Source organism: Cajanus cajan, chromosome 5 (genome assembly GCF_000230855.2).
Source record: "Cajanus cajan strain Asha chromosome 5, NIPB_CcT2T_4, whole genome shotgun sequence".
NCBI lineage: Eukaryota > Viridiplantae > Streptophyta > Magnoliopsida > Fabales > Fabaceae > Cajanus > Cajanus cajan.
Window position 1 is genome coordinate 10,820,647 of NC_138521.1, and position 21,114 is coordinate 10,841,760.

Genomic DNA, 21,114 nt, shown 5'->3' on the forward strand with positions numbered 1-21,114 from the left:
TTCACGGATGAAGTTGATATGTTGATATGTTGATTTGTTGTATGTTGATGAATTGCTATATATCACGAGCCAAATCCATCTACTGATGCAACTTGACGGCCCACATTAGCTTCAGTGTTTACAATGAGAATATGGACTAAAGCCCAAATTGGGTTGTCTGTACCAAAGCCCAAAAATTAAAGATCCACACAATCTCATCAATATTAAATTTGAATATATATGATGATTATTAGTAGTATATATGATGATTATTCGAACTTCATTATGAGCATTATAAAAAAAATTGTACAAAAAAATATATGATGATGATTATCGTTTTAATCTTAATAAAGTTTGAATAAATTTCATCTGACATTAAAAAAAAAGTGTACTTAATTGTCCAAATTAAGTAAAATTCTCATTTTGAGACGTGAAAAATTAAAAAGCTCTTTTATCTTTTTTAATAAGGAATTAAGGATTATCGACATTCATATATCATTCATCATTTGACTAATTTAAATTGATTTAAATATGATTATTACGTGTAGGAATAATTTTTTTCTATTATTGGATGAAAAATCATATTTATACATTTTTTTTATATATAATTAATCCCCTGACATTGAATTTGATAACTGGTATTTATTTATTTTCACTTTCTTCTTTTTTCCCATGACTGATCACCAATTCACCTTCAATGTTCGATGATGTTCCCCTTTCATATTTAATGAACATTTCGCCAATTGAAACTTTTGAGTGGATTTTGTTCGTGCTATGAATATTTTTCCAATTATAATCCGTCCTTGTAAAATTTTCTTTAGATTTTTTTTTTGTTTATATGCTACCTAAATGTTTATTTGAGAAGAATAATATTTATTCTTATTATATTTAACTAGTACGGTGGATGTTCTTCCTATCTCAATATATTTTATTAAAATAAAAATACAAATAAAGAATGAAAGAGAAAAAAAAAATTAAATGAAATAAATGAATTGATGTTTTGAAGAATAAATTAGTTTTAATAAAAATAGAGACTAAAAAACGATTAAAGATTTAAATATTTTTATAATACGTATAAATATATAAATGCATGTTAAATCTAATTAATGCAGCTATTGGTATTGAAAATCATTGGTCACATTTGACATAATTTTTTTCTAAATTAAAGTTCCATTGACTTTTAATATATTTCTCAGACGGCCGCCGTTTATATGACTTTCAAAACATAATATTAAAAAAACGTTGGAATTTCTTTTAGATATGATTAGGAGTTAGGTTTTGAGGAAAAGAATGGAAGACACTTTTTTCATTTCTAATCTTTTTTATTTTTTTCAAATATTACATAACTGTATTTTTTTATTTTAAAAAAAGTATTTGGTGGTGAGTCAAATTCATCTTAATTTTTTTGAAGCAACAAATAATTGTTCTTATGGTGAACTCACCATGATTTTGGATCCAACATGATTTTCTATTATGAAATCAAACAAATTTATATCCTTAAAGTTACTATTGTATAGAGTTGAGAAAATTAATTAACAAGTTGTTGTCCGAATGAAGTTAGACTTGAATTCCTTTAATAAAGTATTGTGTCACGGTCTTGTAATTGAAAAAAAAATAGTTAAAAAAGGAAAATCTCATTAAAAATAGTTGGTCAATTTTTGTAATAAAAATTAATAATAACAAAATTAATACTTCTCATTAATAACATAATTTTACAAAAGTATTTTACAAAAACTAATTAAAACTAATGTTTGCAAATTTTAGAAAAATAATTATTTTTTTACAAGAATAAAATTAAAACTTACTTTTATAAATCTTTTTAAAAAAAACTTAGACAAAAGTAAATTAACATGCAACCACGGCCAAAGCACTAATAGTAAGAATAAAATTTGAAATAAAATATGAAATTATTACAAGAATGTACCATGGTAGCAAATTACTTGCAATTGTAGAAAAAATACTAGCAAGAATCATAACAGCAAAGCACAACAGTTGTTGCAGATACAATGAAACTGATTCATTGCAATCCAAGCAAAGCACCAACAAAGAGAAACTTGAAATCCTTAATGTCCCATTGAATTCACATAATTTCCTTATTTCTTCCACAAATAAATTAAACCAACCACAAATCCAGCAATGCCTCTTCTCATCTCCTTGTTCTTGGCTTCCCTCTCTTCATTGTCCCTCCTCTTCTTCCTCGTGATCTTCACAGAAAATTTACTCAAATTGGTGACCACAAAAGACCCTTTGGATTTCTCTGTGGACCCAACTTTGTGTGGCACCATATCATGATGATGAGTGAATCTGGTGATGATGGACTTGGATGATCCATGTGAAGAAGAAGGAAATGCCATTAGGTGCCGATCAATGATGTGATCAAGAGAGACTAATTCATAACAATCATATAATGGACTGCCACAATCCCACATTGACATTGCTTCTTCTTCTTCTTCTTTTTCTTCTTTCTCATCTTTTCTCTTCGGTGTTGGTGAATTCATCATCATGGTTTGATTTGATTTCTCTTCCATGAAGTTTCCTATATATAAACGCTAACATCTTAGCATTTTATTTGTTTGGTTCTATACTAAAGCTTTTGCAACCGATCATAAAGTGAGATAAAATAATGCAAATGGTTGTATTTATTCGCAAGTTTGTTTGAGGAAAATGACAAAATTAATTAAATTAAAATTTGAGTCACAGTGATGGGTAACGTGTGAGTCATATATATATGTACATCACTCGATCTATTATGCATGGCATTTAAAACTCACCAACCCAGGTGTGATAAGAGCATCTTGGGATGTTTTACTTTTTTCTAGATCTTCTTTTATTTGTTCTTTTTCGGAAGTTTTACTTTTTACTGCATGGTGAATGGTATCCTCGAAAGAAATAAATAGAAAACGCAAGTTATCACTTATCACACATTGTATTGCATGTGAGTTTGATCTTCACGTGGCACGAATCTTATTCCTTTACTCTCTTTTTTTATCAGCAAAACGTTATTCATCATAAAAAACAGCTAAATAATTATCCTATAGTTTTCATCAATATTATTAATTCAGATATTGGATGCTACGTACCAGGATTAATCCAATTCAAAAAGATCGAATAATAGAAGTTAGATTGAAAGTTTTAAATTCCAGCACTTTTATACATATATTATACATATCTTATATTATAAATTAGAATAAAAAATTGAATAAGGAAATTCTCGATTTTCGACTCTCATATATTCAACTTTTAATATATATTTCACACACACTCTTCTAACTAACAAGTAAATTTTTTTTTTGTTTTTGTTAGTTAGAAGAGTAACATGGTTGATAATTATCCATTTTACTTAAAAAATTATGTCTATTTTAACACTTATTTAACTAGTTTTAGAAAGAAATATGTATTTTAACACCTTAAATAGTCAATAAATTAAAAGGATATGTAAATAGAGTAGTGTAAGAATTGATCGATTTTTGGACTATAAACTCTTGATTTTCTTGTAAATTTATTGAAGTTTCCAAATTCCAAAACCCCTCAAATGCACTCGGTCGATCTGTAAGGGTTGAGCGGATTAGAGACAAACAACAGATTGATAATAGAGCCAAATCCATAACTATTTAGGAAGGACTAAGCATATTTGGTCCAGAGAGGGGTGATAAATTTGATTCCTAGGGGCTCAATGGATTTGCAAGGGCCCAATTGATGGAGCAGTTTCCTTCACCTTGAAGAATTCATTAATTTGACCAATTGTTTGAAAATAGTTGAGTGGATTAATCTCTCTCATGCATATTCTATTTTATTTGTTGGACCTATTTAAAGTGAGAGGAGAGAGAAAATATACATGATCAGACAAAGTAAAACAGAGCAAGAACAAAGCTAACGAGAACGAAATTTGAGAGTCATCTAGGTACGAGGATTATGGGTTCTTTTTCATTTTCTTCCACACTATCTTTATATTTGGAAATGACTCATTATTATGAGTAACTAATCCACTCTTTTGTTGGGATTGAATGTAATTCATTCCTATGTAATCATTTTGATTTAAATATACGATGTTCTATTATTTAGTGTTAGTGGTTTGATTCTATTCTTAATACTTAAGGTAAATTGATCAATCATCTTTTTATCTTTTAGATTTTGATTGCAAAATGTTTTCTAAATTTGTTTTGAATCAAATCACCTAATGATTCTAAATGTTAGGAATAGACTTAGAGATTACTAGTAAAAGGCCAAATATCGACGGATATTATGATTAGTTGAAAGCTTTTGAAAATTTGGTAACAAATGCGTTTTTGCGACTGCCTTAGGGACCAAAATAAAAAGTCACAAATTATCAGTTGCTACAAACATCGTCGGATATTGATTTTTTATGTTTAGTTTAGCTGACATTTTTGCAACCGCTTTAGGGATTGATATATATATTTCATGATATGACAAACAAAATATTTTAGTCACCATTCATATTTCCATTTTCTATTTAGCGACATAATATACCTTCGCTAATTGCATTGAAATATTTTACACTCAGTATTGCAAACAAATGAGTTATTAGAAAGACAAAACTTATTAGAGACCGAATTAATAAATTTAATATATTTTGCATCACATGACAAATTTTTTAATTATACCACTATATTCTAAATCTTTTTTTTTATTTGTCAAAATTCAATTCCAACACACACACAGACAGAGAGAGATAATTATTGTTTATAATTTTTTAACATAATTTTTATCTAGTCTAACTTATTTATGAAAAATACATTTTTTTTCATCGATAGATTAAAAAAATATTTTCATATTATTTAAGAGGTTATGAAAAAAATCTTGAAAAGTACTCTTATTGAAGAAAATATGATAAAAAATTCTTTTACTTAAATTAATAACTCATGTTCTCCATCAAATTTTAATAATTCAATCATTAAATTAAAATTTTTTAATGTATAAGTGAAGTCTACACATTTTTTAAAAATTTAAAAATCATATGATACTTCGTTATTTAAATTCAAATCAACGTATGAAATATTTTTATGATTATCTGACAATTTAAATTAATGAAACTAAATATTAAATAATTTTCAATTTACTTAAAAATTTGTGACTTTATATATGTAATAAGAACTTTTAATTTAATGGTTGAATTGTTGAAATTCAATGTAGAACATGTGTTACTGAGTGAAATTATTCTATAAAGAATTACTTAGAATAAGTAGATTTCTCTCATACATACATACATGTATGTATATATATTTGAATCAATATAATGAAGTTTCAAATAGTATTTATAAAATAGTTTTATTTTGTCTCTTTTAATTTATCATTATAAATTTCATTTTTAAATTTAATTTTTATTTTCAAAAAAAAATTATTGATAGTTAAAAATAAGTTTATATCACAACATAAATTAGTTATCATAAAACTAAAATATAAATTATATGGTAAATAACTATTTATGTATTATAAATTTAAATTAAAATATAATTTTTTATGTATAAAAAGTATTTATTCACTATATGAAATAAAAATTACTCATCTTCATTAAATAAGCTAAAATATTAGACTCTTTTAAAAATATTGTAATTTAATTTAGAAATAAAAATAATAATTATTGTTGTAGAAAATGATATTAATAAATTCAAAAGATAACAAGTTAAGAAAAATTCTTAAAACTCTATTGTTAAAGAAAAATAGTTAAAAATATTCTTGTTAAAAAATAGTTCATATAAATATCCATTCTTTTATAGTTTCATATTTTGTTTTATGGATACCTTAATTTTTTTTCTTATGTTGTGTTAATTTTTTTTTATGTTGTAAAATAAATTATAATTAAAGTAATATATTTTTAAATTTATTTTTGTTTTAAAATTAAATCATTACTAAAATTTATCCTAAAGTTAAAAGTAAATTTGGATTTTTAAAACTAACCTTTTACTATAATTTCGCTAATTTTTCCTAAAAATTTCGTAAGACACTCAATATATAATCAAAATATATTATATTGAAGTAATATTATTTAGAAATGAATCAATTTTTTAATAATGTTTAAATTATCACATTAAATTATTAAAATTAAGGTTTTTTTTAATGACATTTAACGAAAACTAATGGTTATTATTAAAATAACGATACTTCTTGATTCTCACTTTCATGTGGGAACTATGTGAAAGCCCTAAATTGATGCTTGTTGAAACAATTTTGTTGAAGCGTGTAACATCTTATTCGATCTATGAACCCTAAATTTGGTGTGGTGGTTGTGTAGACTTGTGTGGTTTGGATTTGGAATCAAGGTAATTATTAACTCTTATTTTCATATATTTTCCTGCAATTTTGTGTGTCCATAAACCATTTACTTGGAGATAGTTCTTCTGGGAGAGTGTCCTATTGTAGTTTTTTTTCTCTTTCTTTATTTTAATTATGTATTTTATTTCTTCTTGTATTGTGTCCAGGCATTGCAAATCTAATTGGTCACAAGACGAATTATGGTTGAAGATTTATATAGGAAACAACTTAGATAGTTTAAATTTTCATGTTTTGAACAAATTTGCAACTATGTTATGTGTATTTATTGTAACTCAATAATTGATTTATGAATTTCTTTAAAATAATGTTCCACTTTTATATGTTTATTCTCTAATTCTAATATTTTATTGTCATTATAAAAGTTAAAAAATAATCATAGTTTTTAATGATTTGAATTATTGAGGAAATTCATTCCTCAACCTCTCATTTATAATTATTAGAAATAAATAATAATAATAATAATAATAAGATCCCTTAATCATAGGATTATACAATAAGACATTAAATACAATAAAATGGTAACTAAACAACAATAATGAAAACATAAATATGAAATGATAACGATAAAGATCAAATAAAAATTAGAAATGAATCTCATATGAAAATTTTGATCAAATCTAAGATGGAAATCTAGATCAAATCTCAATAAAAATAATTATTTTAATTCAATGATCAAATTTGTGACTGAAATTATAAAAGATATTTAAATAAATTAATTAAAAATAGTTGAATTAGCGACTAAAATATAAACAAAATTGGGTAAAAACATCAAAAGTATTTTTTAAAATTTTTATTTATTTCAAATACAAATGTTGCGACCAAAATTATTTGTTGCTATTTTGGTTCCCATCACTTGAAGCGACCAAAACCTTAGTGATAGATACATTTTTTTCAATGATCGAAGATTTCGGTTGGTATAAAATGATGACATGAAAACCAGTCGCAAATGGGCTTAGCGACTAGAGTTTTCGCGATTACTTTTATTCGGTTGCTATATAATGATGACATGAAAATCAGTTGCAAGAATTCAAAATAACATGAAGATGATCCTACCTATAGCTTAGAGATTTATTTCTTTAAGTCTTTGGGAAAAAAATTATTTTGAGCCAAAATAACATTTTGTGTGTCTAGTTCAAGAATTCCTTTCTTGATGGGTGGACTCCTATCATGATGAGCTTGATAGTCATTAGTTGCCAAAACATCAATAATTGTAATAAATTCTTCAGAATCTTTCATCATTATTGATCCACCTATAGAAGCATCTAGTAACATCTTGGTTTGTGGTCTCAACTCATTACTGAACATGTTCAGCTATGCAATATCATCAAACCCATGATTTGGACACTTCCTCAACAATGAATTGTATCTCTCCCAAGCTTCGCATAATGGTTCATTAGCTCCTTGAGAGAAAATTTCAATAGTTGATTTGGCACTAATGCATCTAGATGGGGGAAAAAATTGGCTAAGAACCCTTTCTACATCCTCCCACCTAGTCAAGCTTTGGTTCAAGTGAGATTGCAACCATTTGAGATACACTACCTCTTCATCCTTTTCAGGTACTCCTATAGTGCCACATAACTCATAGAAGGTAGATAAGTGAGTGTAGGGGTCTCCATGATCCATTCTTGCAAATTGATTAAAAGTAATTAGAGATAACAAGATTGGCTTCATTTATACTCCTTTTGTGGGCCTGGTTATGCTAGAGAAACACCTAGGTCCCAATTAGTGAGCATATTCCCCTAAAATTCTTCTAGGATTTTTATGGTTGTTATGTGGTCCTGCACCACCTACACCACCTATATCTACCATTGGTTCAGGCTCTAGATGTTGAACTGAGATCGAAGTGGATGCCCCTTTTTCTATTGTTGCCTTTCCTTCCTTAACTTCTTTTTTTTCCTTGTATTACTATTACTCCTAGTTTTTCTCTCTCTATTTCAGGATCAAAGAGAAAATGCTCAACTGAAGTTTTACCTTGTAGACATAAAAGAAACTAAATAGAAAGATTAGCACAAATTAAAAGCAATAGATATTAAATCTAACTATTAGAAATATATACAATTTAAGTACAAACAAACTTTAAAAAGCATAAACTAAAATTACTAAATATCTTGACACAAGTCCCCAGCAACAGCCTATAAGACTTGTTGGATTTTTCTAGCAAGCGCACGAAGTCTGCTATAATATAGGAAATAAGTATATGTTGTCAATCCACATGAACTTAGTTGATATTTTGTAATTTCTATTATCCTAATTAAAACTTGGAAAAGAAAGATGTACATTGAGTATAAGCATATTGCTGTGTATTTCAATATTGAATTTTTAAAGAAAATAACAAGCAAAGGCAAGTGTAAAGTTGAAGGGTAACAGTACGAGAAGCTGTTGGAATTGAATTTCACTTATCTTACTCCTATATTTTTCTAAGATCATCTATATATGATTTCTATCACTCAATGTTATTGAATTCTTTAAAGTCATTCTAAATCAATTCCTTGCATTTAAAAATTCTAAAGATTCTAATTTAATAAATGATTCCTCAATTTATCAAATTAGAGTCCTTGCATTATGTTCAAGAATCTATTCAACTAATTACTCCAACACTTTGGCCTATTGGTCAAGGTTCTTCACAGTAAATACGAGTGTGAGAATGAGAGCATTCCTAATGTTAAAGACAAAGCAACAAACTCTTATATGTGGAAAGGAATTACTACGATGTGGGAGTAGGTTACTAGGAATATTAGGTGGAGGGTTGGCAATGGCACGAATGTTACATTCTGGTTGGATTGCTGGCTCCTTCCAAACACTACCCTTTATTCTACTACAACTCATAAGCCAACTCCTCAGGAGATCAACTGAAAAGTGTGATTATGTTACTCAGGATAGGTTGTGGGATGTTGGGCACTTGTAACAATTCCTTTCTAGTTATGAGTTTAGCCATCTATTAAATCACCTACCACATATTTTGAGGATGTAGAAGACCAACCTCTCTAGGTTCCCTCACTTGATGGTTGCTTTTTTGTTAAATATGCATACTCTACTCTTCAGAGCCAACAACAAATTGCAGTCATTCCTTGTAACTAGAATAGAGTTTAGAGGTGGAAAGGTCCTCATCACATTAAAATTTTTCTTTGGATGGTCCTTCATCAAGGGTTGAAAACGAATGTGAGGTGGAATTTGTGTGGTATGGCGAATGACAATCTTTGCCCTATGTGCAATAAATCTGCTTAGTCTAAACTACAATTTTTGAGAGATTGTGAAAAGGTGAAGCCTATTTGGTTGGTCTTTGGGATGGATTTTGCTAGGCATATGGAGTTCTGTTTTTAGCCAAGACACTACTGATTGGATTGTAACTAATGAGTGCTCGAATTTAGAGCATTAAAATTCCATTTTTGGTACTATATTATGGTCCTTTTGTTTGACTAGGAATGACTTTCTTATTTTTATTTTTTTATCACATTTGGAATTGTGATAAGATTATTTGTCAAGTCAAGTTTAAGGCTCTTGACGTGTTACAAAATTGGGAATATAATATGCTTTTGGCCCATAAGAATGTTGATCGCTTGATGGGTTGGAGTAAACCTCTAGCTAGGTGGATCAAATATAATATGGATTACATTATTCTAAATGGTGGGCTTGCAACTGGTTGTCGTGGAGTTCTCCGAGACAACCAAGGGTGTTAAGGTATGGGTTTTCCAAGAAGCTTAGGGCATGTTCTATCTTAAAAGTTGAGATTTAGGGTATGATCTCAGCTATGCACAATGCTTGGAATCTTGGCTATAAGAAGATTTTGGTGGAAAAAAAATTCATTAATGACCTCCTCTACCTTTAATTTGGGTATTGTGATAGACCATCCTTCCCTTAACATTCTACGTACTGACCTCTTCTTGGTAAATCGGGCTTAGGATGTTTGCATCTCTCATGTGGCACGTGAAGCTAATACAGTTACTGATTTCATAGCTAATTATTCCTATCGTTCTACTTTGTTTTGTCTCTTTTTTTTTTTCAAGAGCCTCCTACCCCCTACTGCCAACTTCTTTGGTAGGATAATATATATGACTTACAGTCTTTGTTCTTCTACCTTGAGCAGTCCTTTTCATAAAAAATAAAATTATCTTTTAAGCATCTCAAATGATAACTCCTTATTGGTAGACTTAGGGTTGGACCCTAAGAGGATTAAGGGGCGATCGCCTTGGCCATGAATATGATTATTGAGGGGGGAAAATAGTTTAATTAAATTTAACATAAAGAGAAAAAAATCAATTTTTTTATAATAATGCTTTGACTTCATTTTGTTTTTTTTTTAAAAAAAAATCAATTGTCAAGTTCTAACTTATTAAAATAAAGCTAACAAAACTTTCAACTTCTACTCAAAATTAAACATCTATTCATATGCTATATTTTGTATCTACATGTATTTATTTACGAGTGAAATAAATATTTTATATGTAATATAATATACATTTTTTTTATTGAAATTAGGTGTTTATTATTTTTTTTAAAATATAATGTTTTTATATAAAAGACTCTTGTCTACGGCTTTTTGACCCAAGTAATTAAAAAAAAATAAAAATACACAAAATAAATTAAAAAAAAAACAATTTATCAAAATAGGTAGTTTTGGACATGTCAGCGCTGACTGGGCATGGATGGCGCCTGGGGGTTTGGCGTTTTATAGAAAACGCCTCCCCCCCAGGCGCCATCCATGCTGAGGTGGCATTGTGCAAAGAAAACGCCCAGGGGGGAGGCGCCATGCACACGTGGCACGTTTGTGTTGAAAATGCCTCCCCCCCAGGCGCCATTCATGCTGAGTTGTGCAAACAAAACGCCCAGGGGGGAGGCGCCATGCACACGTGGCACGTTTGTTGAAAACGCCCCACCCCCGGGCGCCATGTGTGCCTATGTGGCATGCACTGAACGCGCCTCCCCACCAGGCGCCATTTGTGCACTGTTCCTCCTTCCCCCATTCGTTTAAATGATGCTCGTGGTGGGAGCTGCGGAGGTGCTGATAATATTTGTGCAAAAACGCTTGAGGTTTCGGCGCTTCCGTCGCTTTTAGAGTACCTGTGTTGCTCACATTTTTTGCTCACACAAGTTTATTTAGACGTTTATCATGTATGTTTTGAATTTTCATTATTTGAAAGTAAGAAAAAAATATAAATAGAAAATGTTGAGGGGTCTTCGTCACTCGTTTGTGGGTGTGGAACGGCCCGTTCTGTTTTTGGAACGGGCCGTTCTGGATAAAGTAAATGGGTGTTATTTTGGATGTGGAACGGGCAGTTGTGAAATCAGAACGACCCGTTCTACTTTCAGAACGACCGGTTCTACTTTTAGAACGGGCCATTGTGAAAGTAGAACGGGCCGTTGTGGGGCCGTTCTCGTTGTTTCATTTAGTGAAATATGGATGGGTTCAGAACGGCCCGTTCTGTTTTCGGAACGGCCCGTTCCGAAACCCAAATTTATACACTTTTTGTGCAATGAGAACGGCCCGTTCTGAAACCAGAACGGCCCGTTCTCATTGCAGTAATGAATGATTTCAAATTAAAATGTTGAATTATTATGAGGGTTTAAATTAGGTATTTAGGGTTTTATAAAATTTAGAAATAAATTGTTGTTTGAGTTAATTTAATTTGTTTGTTTGTTGAATTATATTAGGATGTCTAGACAGATTATTCATGCAGGACCTATGGATGATTCATTATTAAGGCTTCAACCATTTCATATATCTGAGCATATATGGAATGGAGCTGAGGATAGGGTTCTGAAGGTTAGGAGTGCAAAACAATCAGAGTTGCGTGGTGGTGTCATTCCAGCTGCTGTTCAGGATCTTTTACAGAGGGCTGGATTTCTGGGGATGGCGCAGATTAGTTACTTTCCTGTGGATAATCATTTAATATCTGCGTTAGTTGAGCGATGGAGACCAGAGACCCACACGTTTCACATGTCCTTCGGCGAGTGTACTATCACGTTGGAGGATGTTGCAATTTTACTTGGGTTGAAGATCTCTGGGGCACCCATTACTGGATACGCAAGTATGGATTGGGGAGTTCTTGTGCAGCGCCTTCTTGGGATGACACCACCTGAGGCAATGCTTGTTGGGGGTAGATTGAGGATGAGGTGGATTGACCAGCAGTTTTCGGATGTTTCTGAGCATATACATAGTCAGGAACAGTTGGAACGCTATACTAGAGCGTTCATTTTACGCATGATCGGGGGATATTTATTAACTGATCACTCTAGCGCGTTTGTATCCCTCAGATACTTGAGTTTCCTCGAAGACCTAGATGTTTGTGGTCAAATGAGTTGGGGGTCATGCGTCCTGGCAAATTTGTACAGGGAGTTGTGTGTGGCGACGAATTATGATCACAAGGAAATTGCTGGGTCAGGTATTTTACTGCAATTATGGGCATGGTATCGGTTTCCATTTATTGCACCACCTCATCCACCTTTATCTACATTTCATGTTCCTCTAGGGGCAAGGTTAGTAACTATATTACTTGTGATCGATTTTAGAATAAATATATTTAGAATTAATTTGGAAGTTGAAGATTTGATGGTTTTTTTGTTTTTATAATAGGTGGAATAATGCCTTGCATAAACCTAGAGAGGAAACAAAAGAAAAAATTGTGACGTATAGAGACTATTTTGACCGTTTAAAAAGAGAGGATGTAAGTATTTTATTAGAATATTATATTGAAGATTTTGATAAAAAAATTGTGATTATAAATGATAATTCGTAAGTACTTAATTGATTGGTTATTTTGCAGTTTGTATGGCAACCATACTTGGAGTTACTACCTACATTACCTCCTTACTGTTTGGAGGACTCACATGTATGGAGGTCAACAGTCCCGTTGATTAATTTCCACATCGTCGAATATCATTATGCAGATCGTGTAATGCAACAATTTGGGATGGTCCAACACATTCCTGCGCCTCCTATTCATCCGGAGAAATTGCATGATCTTTCGTTGAGAGGCAAGGATAACACGGACTGGTCACGCATGCACGTTCAATTTGTGCAGGAGTGGCAGTCACGTCATCATCGTGTATGGACACAACCTGCGTGTGATACACCACACTTGAGCTATAGTTCAGAATACATGGTGTGGTATAGGAAACATACAAGGCGATGGATTTCTCCTTCTACTGCAAAGGAAGGATATGTGGTGAGTACAAATGTACGCATGTTTTTAAATAATTACTTGTGACATATTTTTAAATTTAGTGTACTAATGATATTTGTTATGTTATTTGTAGACCGATGTTCTAGAACACATGTATCATCGCACTAGTGAAGAACATAGGGATGCCTTTGATTTTTCCACGATGCATGAGAGCATCGGTCACTGCTTGCAGTTGCGAGACGAGGTGAGCAGGGTCAGTTTTCCTTTTACACCGGCTGCAGCTGCAGCATTACCACAAGCAGACGAAGTTCAGGTGGAGCACATTGGGGCGGGTCGACGAGAAGGAAAGGGACTAAGTCGTCGGCGAAGGCGAGTTGAACACCAGGGTTTACAAATACTAGTTCCTCCGACTGAGCCACCAACTGGGACATATTATCCGAGTACATGGACCCCGGATGCAGATGTGACACAATATGTGTATGGTACTGCACAGGACACATCTTTTGGGTTTGACACAGCAGGAATGTCTGGTGCAGGTAATTTTCCAGCATCGGAGTCGATGGGTCATGTCCCGAGTATGTCGGCTAGTAGTATGTTCCAGTTTACACCTTCTCCATATGTTCCACACATGATCTCTCCATCAGCACCTATGATGAATTATCCAGATTATCGATTTGGACAGCCGTCATTTATGGGAGGAGGATTTTATGGTGGGGGTTCGTCTTCCCATCATCCAGGTTTAGGGCATGATTTGAATACAGCATTAGCAGCGGAAGCTGGAAGCCCTGAGGGAGATGGTGATGAGTTAGTTCGGAGGAACCCAGATCGTGGTGCTCGCCATAGACAACGGCAATGTATCCTAAGTCCCCATGAGCAGCACATGAGGAGAAACGAATAGGTAATTTGAATAATAAGTTGTTAGTACTTAAACTTAATTCATTGTTTGATATTTAATTATTTACCTAAATGTTAACTTTACTAATATTAAATTTTTTTGACAGTTGATATGCCACCGGACCACGCTGGTTACACGCTCCAGAAAGACGAGAATACGTTGAAGAAGTAATTTGTATTTGTTTTAATAGTTACTGTAAACTTTGTTGTAATTATTTTATTGTATAACTGAACAATTTAATTAAACTAGAATTGACATATGATATAACTATGGAGGAATTTTATTCTTTAAATACACTGCAACATACAAACTTGTTATGCGTTATTGAATACATCTTCAGCCAGCACAGGGCAATTGGTTCTATTATGCCCTTCACGCCTACAATGTCCACATCGTTGCCTCCTTTGGGATTCAGTCCAATCCATTTCATTTCTAATGCGCGTGGATTTTGGGCGTCCCTTTGTACGTATCATTGTCTCATCTGGAACTATACGAGGTCCATTAGTAGGTTGAATATTTTCTTCACTTCCAAGTGGGAACCATTGACCTGAATATGCCGCTTTGATGTATTCGTTAGTGTATGCGGCATCAACAAAAGTTAATGGATCTATACGAACGTGTGCACAGGCTGCTATTGCATGTGAACATGGATATCTATACGCCTGAAAAGCACCACACTCACATTTTCTTTCATTTAAAAAAACATTGAAAACCTTCCCACCTCGTTGTGTGACTGCATTGAAGATTTCTTCAACTTCAAATCTTGTAGACTCATAATCATACCTGCGAATGAAATGAGAGGTTGCTTCTTGTTGATTTGTTTCCATAGCATCCATTAACTTCTGACAGTAACGTTTACCCAGAGCAAGGTCAGCGTTTGCCTGACCTAACCTTTGAATAAAATACTCCACCAACCTAGCATACGTGCATTTAACTAGCGCAGTTATAGGCAAGTTTCGTGCACCCTTAAGGACTTTGTTGACTGCCTCGGAAAAATTTGTTGTCATGTGTCCATATCGACGTCCTTCTTCATCGTGTGCGATTGCCCATTTTTCAAGGGAAATGCCATCAATCCAACGACAAATTTCAGGGCTGACCTCACGGAACCTTTCCAACCTTCTTTCAAATCTATGCTTGTTGGTTGTATACCCTGCCATATAAGAAGAAAATGTATTAATATTTATAAAATTAAAGTAAACATGACACCATATAAAAAATAATAAAGCGTTTAGTACCTATGTTAATCAATTCTTCTTTAAGTTTAGTATTCTTGAATCGGTGGTTGAAGTTGCTAGCGATGTGTCGAATGCAATATACATGATATGCTTGAGGTGGTTGCCACCCTTGGGCATTTGCCACTGTTGACTTTATGCTTTGGTGTCGATCATTTATTAAACAAATACCTTGTTTTCTGGTAACATACCGACGAATGTTAGACAAAAACCATGACCAATCGCTTAGTGTTTCTCCTTCTACTATTGCAAATGCAAGTGGTAACACACGAGCATTTCCATCTTGTGTCGTAGCGATTAGTAGTGTGCCTCGGTACTTTCCATACAAAAATGTCCCATCTATTTGTATAATGGGTTTAGTGTAGTTGAAGGCATCACATGCTGGTTTAAATGTCCAAAAGACTCGACGAAATTGACGGAAATTTGGATCCACTATATTGTTTGACACGTACTCAGTGGTTTCAAGTTTATACACAGACCCAGGACAACATTCAACCATCCTGTCCAACCACCTTGGTAAAAGATCATATGAGTCACTCCAGTCACCATAAACCCTCTCAATTGCCTTTTGTTTGGCTTTCCATGCCTTCCGATACGACACCTTATAGTTGAATTGTCTACTAATTCTTTCTTGAATTAGACAAATCGAAATGGAAGCATCTTCCCTAACCATACCTACAAATAAATGATAACCATGTTAGAAAAAGTCATATGATAAGTTTTAACTCCATAGTTAAATATGCACTAACCTAATATACAACAACATATGAACTCAGAGTCCAATTTGTTGTGATCTTGAGATAGCATGGGGTTAATACATGTGTGTGTCCCGCCCCATTTCTTGATGACCCATTTGTTGTTCAATTTACTAGACATAATTGCCCTTAGTTTCCAAGGACAACCTTCATTGCTATTAGGGCATTTGACAGAGAAAACCCTTTGGCCAGACTCAACAACAACAAAAGTTTGATGTGCATTCATAGAATAATGTTTAACAGCCATCTGTACATCATTTTTTGTGTGAAAACGAAGGCCGATATATAGCTCGTCGCCAACTCTCCAAGAATTAGGGACATCTAAACCACGATACCAACTCTCTTGATCTGGATGATTCCAGTCAATATAACTGTAATGTGGAGTTTCTGTCCAAAATGGATTATTTGAAGGTCCTACATGGGAAAAAATTGTTAACTCAATATCGATATTATTTATCAAACTAATAGAACTTGAAATAAACCTGATTCAGTTGGCTGGGGAGGTTCAACTTCATATGGTGATTGCACGCTGACATTGTTGTTTGCATTGACATCTTCTTCATCCTCTGTATCAGATGAATTCAAATCGTCGGCTTCATCACCTTGTCCCAGATTGATATCATCGTCACTCAAGTTTGTCTCAAAATCAATGTTTGAGTCAGGATGATTTATTGGTGGTGAGATTGGAACATTTATGGGTTGTAAATTAGGGATGTTAGTTACCGGATAAGATGTTGTTTGTTCAAATTCATGATGACTAGTGGTTGCCTTAGTTTCATTAACATGAATTGAAGATGACACAACCACATCTACATGAACATACAATTCAATCATATTCATTTTATATTGTCTCTCAAAGCTATCAAACATACACTCAAGATCTTCATCATCACATACATCAACACTTTCATATGATACAGGATCAAGACAACGTAAATATCTACATTGTATGTTGGAGATAATTTGATTAGCATTAAGATGTAACTTTCCATGAATTTTATTCTTTAAATATTCAACATCAATACCACGACTAATACGTATTGTTTTATGACTACCCACAAATGAACAACCCTCAGCAGTTTGGTTAATTGTACCATTGTAATACACTACACAAATGAAAGACATGATTTAAACAAAATTTAACAGATACTAAATAACAAACACAGCAGCTATGCAACAAATCAGATAACAAAAGAAACTAAAGGCAGAAAAGTTGGATGGTGAAATATTTTCAATGGCATTCGTATATTTATAGACCCATGAACAGTGCATTTGTCTACAAAATACATGATCTACACCGTTGATTATGTGGGTGCGATCAGGACCGTTCGTTTCCCCTGCTACTAGGAGACAACACATCTGACCCATGAACTGTGACAGATTTACTTTCAAGATGATCTAGATCGTTGATTCTGTTGGTGCGATCATGGCCGTCCGTTTCCCGAACTACTAGGAGACAACACATCTGACCCATGAACAGTGACAGATTTAAATTCGAGATGATCTACACCGTTGATTCTGTCGGTGCGATCACGACCGTCCGTTTCCCCTGCTACTAGGAGACAACACATCTGACCCATGAACAGTGACAGATTTGAAAAATACATGATCTAGACCGTTGATTCTGTCGGTGCGATCATGACCGTTCTTTTCCCCTGCTACTAGAAGACAACACATCTGACGCATGAACAGTGACGGATTTAAATTCGAGATGATCTACACCGTTGATTCTGTTGTTGCGATCAGAGCTGTTCATTTCCCCTGCTACTAGGAGACAACACATCTGACGCATGAACAGTGACGGATTTAAATTCGAGATGATCTACACCGTTGATTCTGTTGTTGCGATCAGAGCCGTTCATTTCCCCTGCTACTAGGAGACAACACATCTGACGCATGAACAGTAACGGATTTAAATTCGAGATGATCTACACCGTTGATTCTGTCGGTGCGATCAGAGCCGTTCATTTCCCCTGCTACTAGGAGACAACACATCTGACGCATGAACAGTAACGGATTTAAATTCGATATGATCTACACCGTTGATTCTGTCGGTGCGATCAGGGCCATCCGTTTCCCCTGCTACTAGGAGACAACACATCTAACCCATCAATAGTGACGAATTTAAAATCAAGATGATCTACACCGTTTAATTTGTCGGTGCGATCAGAGCCGTTCTTTTCCCCTGCTACTAGGAGACAAAAAATCTGACCAATGAACACTGAATTTAAATTTAAGATGATCTACACCGTCGATTTTGTCATTGCAATCAGCGAAATTCGTTTAACCTACTTTATACTTTACATTTTCAAATTTTATTTTTCATTGTAACCAATATATTATCACATTTGTTAATCACAAACGTAAATATTATTAATACTTCAACACTTTACTACTACATTCAAATTAAGACAATACTTTTAAACTTCAACAAACACTTAACTATTGTTTAACAACAACGACAACAAATACATGAAGTTAACAAAGTAAACATTGACTGTTTACAAAATAAACAACGATATAAACAAGAAAATCCTCAACCCTAAACCCTACATGAAGTTTAGTTGTCTTTCAAATGAATTGACCATGTTCCACATCTGCAATTGTTGAGGCTCCAGATCTTCAAAAGTAACAAACAAATTAAGTAGTAATTCATTCGGGTCTTCTGCAAATTTGTGAAACATGAATGTCACATCTTCATCACAGGTTAAAGGATATGGAGTATATTGCTTTCCTCCATCTACATATCTAACTGGACAACGATAATGAACTTGACTTATGCGTTTGCTATCCCCTTTGATCAACCTCCTATGTACCTCATTCAACAAATCAACAAGTGTCATGTCTTCGTTAAGTTTGATAACTCTCCCGCTAGATGGCATTTGTATGGCATAATCAAGACCGTACTGAGTTTGAAATATCTGAACATTTTGAAACACAAGAGCAAACACTGTTGCTGAACCCATTCTTCGAACTCACTACTACAATATTTCTATCTTAAGTTGAAGAGAAAGTGTCTGAACATAATAAACACACACACACACACTTATATTTATAGGCAGATGGACCCTAACTAAAATAATAAAATAATATGAAGTGCATAATTTAACAATTTTTTTTTTCATTACAAAATTATAAAACAACAACAACAAATACATATAACTAAAATGCACAATAAATATTTAATAAAAAAATTATTTTTTCACGAATATTTAATAACAATATTATCCAAATTTAAATATTGCAATTCACAATACATTACAAGCATTCGAATTAACAATAAACCTAAAACTAAATTACAAATACTTTTTGTCATCAAATCAAATATCCTTCGGAATAACCTGAAAAAAATTTAACATACATTTGTTAAACAATATTACTTACAAAATAAATTTTATTTAACTAATACTACTCACCCGTTTTATATTATTTTTAGTTATATTGAGGAAGTAAGGATCACGGAAACGCCTGGGGGCAAACACGACAACCTAAACAAAAAACAAACAAATTCAATTCAACACATAAATAACATATAATTTCATTTTATACAACAAATTTTACCTGTTTCAGAATTAACACACACCCCACAACAATGTCTTCCCCATATTGTCGGTGTTGCTTAACTTTGTAATGTAAGCTTGCACCAATCGTTGCAGTTGGGTCCTGAAATAAATATTTACAATTAATTACAAAATATTTTCTTTTAATGTATAACAAATTCACTAACCATACCTTTAAATTAATAGTATAATTTCCCTGTCCAGTTGGGGTCATAGACTCCACAAAAGCAACAACTGTTGGGACTCTTTGTAAATTGTGGTCGATATTAATCAATGAAGTCACTTCAGGTAGACCTATTGTTAAAAAAATACAAATTATAGTTAACATTATTTGCATCATTAAATTTACACACATCAAACTTAATATGCTAAACAAACCTCTAGATTTCACATAATGCATAGCATAGCGCCACGGGTTAGAGTTGAACACCAACATCGTAGGTCCATTAAGATCAGCCAAAAACTCTTGTGTTGGCAACGAATTTTCAGCTTCCTTGTTCCTCATTGTAGCTTGGACCAAACCAGCTGGTCCAGGAATAACACGACCAATGTCACGTGTACTCGATGTCTCTTCGTCATCATCCCCAAGTTTTGGTGTAGGGGGTGACAACGGAGACAATGGCTCCTGTTCTCGAGCCTCTTCAGCCTGTCTTGCTACCATTGCACTTCTCATTGACGCCAAAAATTGTTCATCTGTCCATAATTCATTTGATGGAACAATGTCTACTTCTTCATCACTATCAGGTACGTAATCAATACCTCTACGAGACATTCCTAATCAAATACAAATCAAATTAAATATTACTCTTATGTTGTCCCGGTTTCAAATATTCAATATAATATCACAACTTTTAACATTGCAATAAATACATATATTCAATTATAAAAAACAAATTAAATAGCTTTTTCATTTAAAAAAATTTTAATTGGGCCACTGGAACGGCCCGTTCTGAATTCACAACGGCCCGTTCTGAATTCACAACGGCCCGTTCTGAATTCACAACGGCCCGTTCTGAGGGAACTAATTACAGGTAAAATTTTCATTCAGAACGCCCTGTTCTAAAAAGAGAACGGGCCGTTCCAAACCAAATCTTACCAACCATTCGTTACAAACAGGAACGGCCCGTTCTGAATACGTGCTTTCTCAGAACGACCCGTTCCACATGTTTATTCTCGTTTTCAACTTCAAACTAAAAAAAAAATTATCTTTTAATTTTTATACCACTCTACTATACAAACCTAACAATGATACATACATAGAACATATAAAATTTAAATTTT

General features: G+C 33.0%; 1 protein-coding gene across 4 annotated transcripts; it reads right to left on the minus strand.

Annotated features, from left to right (window-relative positions):
- Positions 1 to 18,330: 18,330 nt before the first annotated feature.
- Positions 18,331 to 20,755, minus strand: LOC145957721 (uncharacterized). Of its 4 annotated transcripts, XM_083074137.1 has the most exons (5): positions 20,212 to 20,755; positions 20,006 to 20,127; positions 19,835 to 19,936; positions 19,690 to 19,761; positions 18,331 to 19,614 (listed from the first exon to the last, which is right to left on the minus strand). In XM_083074137.1, the coding sequence occupies exons 1-5, from the start codon at positions 20,603 to 20,605 to the stop codon at positions 19,594 to 19,596; spliced, it is 711 nt and encodes a 236-aa protein (XP_082930263.1). In that variant the 5' UTR covers positions 20,606 to 20,755; the 3' UTR covers positions 18,331 to 19,593. The 4 variants fall into 4 exon arrangements, with proteins under 4 accessions (XP_082930263.1, XP_082930262.1, XP_082930261.1 ...); XM_083074136.1 differs by having other exon boundaries at positions 19,835 to 20,127; XM_083074135.1 differs by having other exon boundaries at positions 20,006 to 20,755.
- Positions 20,756 to 21,114: the final 359 nt, after the last annotated feature.

What these genes read in the sequence shown, in the direction of transcription:
- LOC145957721 (XM_083074134.1), bottom strand. Translation starts at nt 20,605, where the DNA reads ATGTCTCGTAGAGGTATTGATTACGTACCTGATAGTGATGAAGAAGTA. An exon ending in GTGTGTTAATTCTGAAACAG is followed by an intron (nt 19,762 to 19,834) that starts GTAAAATTTGTT and finishes TTTTTTGTTTAG; the next exon opens with GTTGTCGTGTTTGCCCCCAG. An exon ending in CTAAAAATAATATAAAACGG is followed by an intron (nt 19,615 to 19,689) that starts GTGAGTAGTATT and finishes AATTTTTTTCAG; the next exon opens with GTTATTCCGAAGGATATTTG.